Below are 7,000 nucleotides of genomic sequence, written 5' to 3' on the forward strand. Positions count from 1 at the left end.
TGTCATTTCTGGAGTTCTTTGTGTAAAGTATTTGAGTTCCAAGACAGCCAAGCAGGACATGCACATCTGGAGTCCGATAATTTAATCCTTCAGCACTCCTCCTGATTAATTGTAATTATTCCCCCCCCCCCCCACAACAAAGTTGTCCATTTGTAGATGCAATGATTTTCGGGTTCTAAAGTGTTATCCTTTCCAACTACAGTCACCATATCATACATATGGACTACCCATGGGACGAAGATGTTCCCTATCGAATTTGGGGTCAAAAGGTCAAGCGCACTGGATTTGAAAGTAGCAATATGGTTTCCATTTAAATTCTTGAACATCTTTTTTCATTGCATTGAGATGCTGTGTTCCTAGATACCTTTTGGATCATAATACTGAAGTTTGCGATACTAACCCGTTCGCCTGCCATCCATTGGGGTGTGTTGCATATCCTTCAACAAAGGTCCCCCTCTAAAGCCAAGATCATAATAAAACACACGTTTAATTTCATCTCTTATCCACTTCTCCCTAGAGAAGAGACTACCCAAGGTTTTGTCATGCCCTTTCTTTTTTACACTGGGGGGGGGATTTATACCTATTGACAACACCCTTTGGGGTAAGCAAGGGGGGGGATTCTTGGTGAGCATTGCTCACAGTACCATTTGTTATTTCTGGTTCATGTGAATCTATTAAGTCAGTATGCTAAGCATCACAATCCACTTATCCAAGCCTAACTTGTTCTGAAACTTATATTTTTATGTTGATATTCTTCACCAGAAAAGTTAGGGCCTTTGTGATCCGAACTCTGCATCAAGCTGCTTTCAGCTTTGTTCATTTCACGATCCATGCATCTTTGCAAGAGAAGGTAATTAGCAATTTGTTTAAATAGGGTTCAGTAATTAAAAAATTTGCAAAAACCACTAGGGTCAGAAAGACAAAACTTGAGTGAAAGCTTCCTTAAGGAATACAAGTTTAAAATTGATCAAATCATGGGGTAGGGTGAGGCCAAAATATAGATGAATATATTGGGAAACATCTGCAACAGGAAGGGAGAAAATGCAATGGACCAGACCAGGATTTGAACCTGAGCCCCCTGAAACTCCAGTCAGGTTCTCTACCAACTGAGCTAACTGGCCATCAGCGATTGAACCCAGCTGACCAATACATTCCTCCCTCCTTAGAAGTCTTCACACTTGAAGACATCAACCCAGGATCTTTATTCCCTGGCAGGCATTTTCACCTTTCGGTTCAAGGGACTGGTCTATGGTACCAAATGTATCGGGGAGAAAGCACGACAGACCAGACCAGACCAGGATTCGTACCCGGGCCGCCTGAATTGCTAGTTAAGTGCTCTGCTAACTGGCTACTGTCAATCAAAACCGGCTGACTGCTACATTCCTCCCTCTTTAAATGTCTTTGCACTTGAAGACATCAACCCCCTGGCAGGCATTTCCACCTGTGGGTTCCAGGGGTGGTGTGCAGGACCAAATGTAACAGGAAGGTAGAAAATGCAACGAACCAGACTAGGATTTGTACCTGGGCCGCCTGAATCTCGAGTTAGATGTTCTGCTAATTGGCTACTGTCAATTGAAACCGGCTAACTGACTGCTACATTCCTCCCTCCTCAAATGTCTTCACACTTGAAGACATCTGAACCCTCTGGCAGGCATTTTCACCTGTCAGTTCCAGGGAGTGGTGTACGGGACCAAATGTAACAAGAAGGGAGAAAATGCGATGGACCAGACCAGGATTCGTACCCAGGCCATCTGAATCTCTAGTTAGGGGCTCTACCAACTGATCGAGCCATCTGGCCACCGGCGATCAAAGCCAGCTGACCTCTACACATCCTTAAAATCTTCTTGACAAGAACAGCAGGGCCATTATTAGTCATATCAATATGCAAAGCATCTTCAGGTAGTGCAAATCTAGATTTGCTCAATTCAGGCACCCCCAGGGTAGATGGGACCACAATAGGAGATCAAAGTTTTATAAGGGAATATACATGTACATGCAGAAAATATTATTTAATCTTCTCAAGAGTGGCAAAGCCACACAAAATCATATCAAACGTTCCTAAGTAGTATGTGGAAGCAAATTTTTTTATGCCTCACTAAGTGTACTAAAGTTGGGCGACATTGGTTTCAACCTGTTCATCTCGAACTATATAACCTTGCTCATATCTTTTCAATAACTGCATGATGGGGCTCTAGTACATCATGTGCATTTCTTGTGACAAGACTTTTTGGTTCCAAAGTTTTCACCCATGATGTTGACCTTGGGAGTTTGACTTAATTGCTATTAAGAAATCCCAACCTCGACAATATCTCCTGAACTATGCAAGGTAGGACTTTCAAATTTTGTATATAGGTTCCTCATGGCAAGACCCTAATCACATTTCATTCCATAATCTTTTACCTCTCACCCAAATTTCACAATTTTAACCTTGCTCATATCTTATGAATGGGAAATGATATATCTTTCTTCATGTTTCATGTATACATTCCTTGTGACAAATTAAAGCTTTCTTTTGGCATCTTAGTTTTTGACCTTGGATTTTGATCTACTTTTAAGAAAAGTTAACCTATAGGCAGCATCTCCCGAACGGTTTAAGGTAAGGGTTTCATATTTTGTATATACAATTGTAGGTTCCTTAAAGCAAGACACTGCATATCGTACCGTTACCGATGTTCATTGACTTCGATTCACGGTTATTTTGTGACCGTTGGGGCCACAATTAGGGATTAAAATTTTTGTGGGGATAAAGATTTTTAAAACAATCTCTAAAAATACAACAGTTGATCAACAGCAGGAGCAAGGTGCCTCAGGTGAGTGATGTGGTCTATGGGCCTTGTTATTGTACAAAATAACAAACTATAGACATACGACATGTTATTCAGTTATGTAGAAATTAACCTCCAGGTTTCTACTGACACAAACTATAAACGTTCATTTACCAATTTTGTTTCCAAAAACATGTATACAAGCATCCTAATTTAGTGGAAATTCATGTTTATTTGCACAGATATCCCAAGCTTTGCAAACTTCCTTCAATATTTCCTCAAGAACTGCCAAGGTTTTTGTCAACCTAAACTTCATCCAATTTGTTGTAACTATACCAATGATTTCATTTAATCTTCTGTAGGCATCATGGACTAAAAATTACGTTATTTGGGACAGAAGTTCCAAAAATGAAAAACTATGATATAATAATATTTATTCATTCACCAATCAAGGACCCTCGGGGGCATATACAATTTTAACAATTATATATAATAATAATTATAACAACACGATACCATATACACATGAATACCACATACACATATCTTAAGGATTTCTATATTGGCATTAATCTAGAATTGTCTCAACAATACCGAATGAAAATGCCCTGTTCAACAACATATCAATAAAATGTTGTCCCAAACACAGACATCTTCGCTAGCCAAGGGTTTTCGGTCCACTCCGCTCCCGAAAACCCTTGGCTAGCGAAGATGAAACACAGAGGGTACCAAGGGACCATGTCTGTGCCAAGGAAATCTAACTGGCAGTCTTGTTACCCCAAGTATTCGAGACAGCTCATTTACAGATCTGTTTATAATCTCCAATGAAACATAAATCACATCATATAAACAAACAAATAAGTTTTTGGGAGGACATTTTAGAGCAGTGTTTTATATAACTGTATGCTTAAATTTTGATACTATGCCTCTTCGATTTCATTAATACTGTATTTTTGTATTCCCAATTTCAGTACACTATGCTTTTATGCATCTGACCCATATCAAACTTTTTTTTCTAAAATTGTTAAAGTGGATCCCACAATACCTTACTGTAAAGGGAATTCATTTATACATGTATATTCATCCCATCTATATTTCTAATGCAACAAACTGAGCTATGGTTTACTTAGGAATCTTGCTTTAATGAAATGAATATACTTTATTATGAATAACATTTATTCATTTCATTTTCAACAAAAACTTAAAAGTGGGGGAACAATACAAAGAACAAATTAACCTGCTCCCTGAGCAGATTTAAAATTTAACTTGGTTTGTGGTCCGTCATATGAGGTGTGAAACACTATATCTATCAACATTTTCTACACCCCCCCCCCCCCCCCCCCCCCCCCGCTATTTTTAGAACACATGGATATTAAATGACTTTGCATGGATTTCAGAATCAGGACATTAAATTGTTAAAATGATACATAGATTTTGGGTCTGTGGTATCTAGGGATAATATTTGTCGACTTCATTGCTATTTTTGTTTATTCTTGACATTTCCTCTTTCAATAACAACATAAAGTAACAAAGTTTGGTTATAACAAACTGTTTCTCATTGTCCCTGGAGGTTCATTATGACTGTATTTTACTGTATGATTATAATCTCTTTTTTATTAGACGTTCTAGCTTCCTTATTCTACTGGATTCTTGTTCAGAGGTCTGAGTTTGTAATGGACTTCCGTGATTAATTTCGCCATGTGTTCCTCCCGTTGCTGCAGATACTGGCATTTTTGCACGGTAAATTTCTAAAATGTTACTCTGCTCACTCCTACGCAATCCCTTCATTTCAAGCACTTTTTGGAATTCATTTAGGTCTGAATCACTTAGCATTCGATAGTAACTCTCCACAAATCTGTGTTGGTCTGCGTGTGGTGACATCACAACCTTCAGAATGTGTTCTGCTCTAGTCATGCCTTTCACGACTATTTTTGTAAAACTGGTAGGAGCTTTTCTAACAAGTTGAGAACCAAGAGAGGGTAAGTCCAGTAGAATTGTCTTGAGAGAGTGTGTGTCTAATAGCAGCTGCTCTGCAGCCACTGTGCTGATATTTTTACATTTAAAGAGATGACTGATGAACTTGGGAATAAAGGAGTTGACAAACTTCAGGCAAAACTGTGTGAAGAATTTTCGAGAAGATGCTAGATTGTCCCTTATGACTGGTAGATTTTGTTTTAGATGGCCAGTGATGGCAGATATGTAACCACTCTGATCTCCCACGGACTCGACCGATGACCACGACATCTTGCTCATCGCGGTAAGTGCTGGATCACAGGCTGTCTCCAGATCTTGTACTAGCAACTGTATACAGTTGGATATTACATTATGAAATGTGTCTTGCTCTGAATTCAAATCTATCTGATTAGAGAGGCCAGTGTCAACTTTTTCTTTCAGTTTCTCCTCCAGTTGATGACTGGTTTCCATGCAGTATTCTGCTGTACATAAAATACTACAGATTCGACACTGTTCCTCCTCTGTAAACTTTGTTACCTCCCCTTCCTTTAGGATGCTCTGTATTAGACCCGATGCCGAGCTTATTCCTCCACTCTGATTTGAGGTTTTGGGTAGATTGTTTAGAAGAACTCTATTGGCATATTCTCTGAGGTATTTTTGGAATGTCTTGGTGAGATCAATCATAGGTTGGCCTGTGCTTAGCTGTGAGCATTGAACCATGCACTTTTTGTAGAACACAAATAGATCTGCACAGCTGGGCAGTACATTGCTACTTTCCTCCGTTTCCATTCTGGGAGTACCATGCTGCCTTAAATCCTCCAAAAATCTGTTTATCAATTCGGTTAAATTTTTATCTTGTGAAACAATGTAAATATCAAGGTGTTGTTCAAAGCATCTGGAGATAACACCTGTAAATGGAGAACCAGCTTGCTTGACAGGTTCCTTTGTTTCTTCAGAGGCACCCGTTTCACGATCTGATTCTGTCTCAAATGGGTTTGTAGACACTTCAAATGGATTTAATGACTTGGTCAGGGGGCTGGAAACCTTCACAGTTTGTGTTTCATTTAATGTTACACCAGTGAATCTTTTTGCTATCAATGCTTCGAAGTTGGTAGTTCTTTGAATTGCAAAGAGCAACAATTTGACATCAATCTCATGTGTTCTTCTTGCCATAATCCTTGAAAGCTCTGAACTTGTAATGTTACAGAACTCAATACATATTCTTTCAGACACCTCCCAAACTTCAGGAAACAGGGGACCAAATTTTTCTTCAAAGTCCACTAATGTTCTCTTTATCCAAGCATATCTTCTGTCTATTTTGTCCAGCCAAGCAACTTCTTCTTTTTCACCAAACAGGACCAGATATTCTGATAACTGAAGTTTCACAAACCAAGTGAGTAGATCCTTTTTCACTTTGGAATCCAGTACGTCAACAACAAGACATGCCTCTTTTAACTGTCTTTGATTTGAAGGCCCATACTTGGCTCCAGCTCCCTGAAAAGCCTCTTCGAAATCAGCGAGAATTTGTGATCCAAGATTTGACTGAATCAGTTTGACTCTGTCAGCTAGTTGCTTTATTTGTGGAATTTCCATGTATTTTTGAAAGTGTTCCAACACATTTTGAACTCCTTGAAGTAAATTTGCTACATCCCTATATTGTCTTTTCTTGGCCATAGTCGAAAGCGAATCTACACCTCCCACTAACATGTGTAGATGATTTAATGTTGTAATTGAGCTCGTCAAATTCTTTTTAGCATGATCCAGTTGCTTGATGTCCCTAGTTATTTCTTTAACCATTTCTTCCGATTTATCTGCCTTTTCTTTAATTTCCTTAATCTTCGAAAAGAGCTCTTGTATTGCCCTCTGTGCTTCTTCCAGAGCTAGCCTCCCATCCTCACCAGCATTCGTCTGCCCTCTCACTACTGCTCTTATCTCATCATCCAGCTTTCGTATCTTCATTCGCATTTTCCCAACTACATCATCAATGTTGACAATCGACTGCTCAGTTGGAAACAGTGTGTTGATGTAATCTATGGGATTGAAATCAGCACGGTCTAGGGGATCATCACTTGGGAGAACCTGATCAATTATTTCTTGTATATCAGGTGGGAAATTGAGTAAACTGTCTAACTGTTCGTCATCCAATAATTCATCGTCCTCCATGGCAGCCATCTTGAAAGATTAGCATCGAATATTAGTTTCGAATTAAGATTTAGAAAGTATTTCTTTTGTGTTTGTGATCATTTGGTAAGATAAACAAGAAAATTCTTCTATCTTAATGT

The 7,000-nt window shown here is 38.9% G+C and overlaps 1 protein-coding gene across 1 annotated transcript; it reads right to left on the minus strand.

The window, feature by feature from the left end:
- Nucleotides 1-3,184: 3,184 nt before the first annotated feature.
- On the minus strand, nt 3,185-6,908 carry LOC125681547 (vacuolar protein sorting-associated protein 53 homolog). Its single transcript, XM_048921693.2, has one exon. It carries the CDS (start codon nt 6,888-6,890, stop codon nt 4,365-4,367), a length of 2,526 nt encoding a protein of 841 aa, XP_048777650.2. The 5' UTR covers nt 6,891-6,908; the 3' UTR covers nt 3,185-4,364.
- Nucleotides 6,909-7,000: the final 92 nt, after the last annotated feature.

Source organism: Ostrea edulis, chromosome 2 (genome assembly GCF_947568905.1).
Source record: "Ostrea edulis chromosome 2, xbOstEdul1.1, whole genome shotgun sequence".
Taxonomy (NCBI): Eukaryota; Metazoa; Mollusca; class Bivalvia; order Ostreida; family Ostreidae; genus Ostrea; species Ostrea edulis.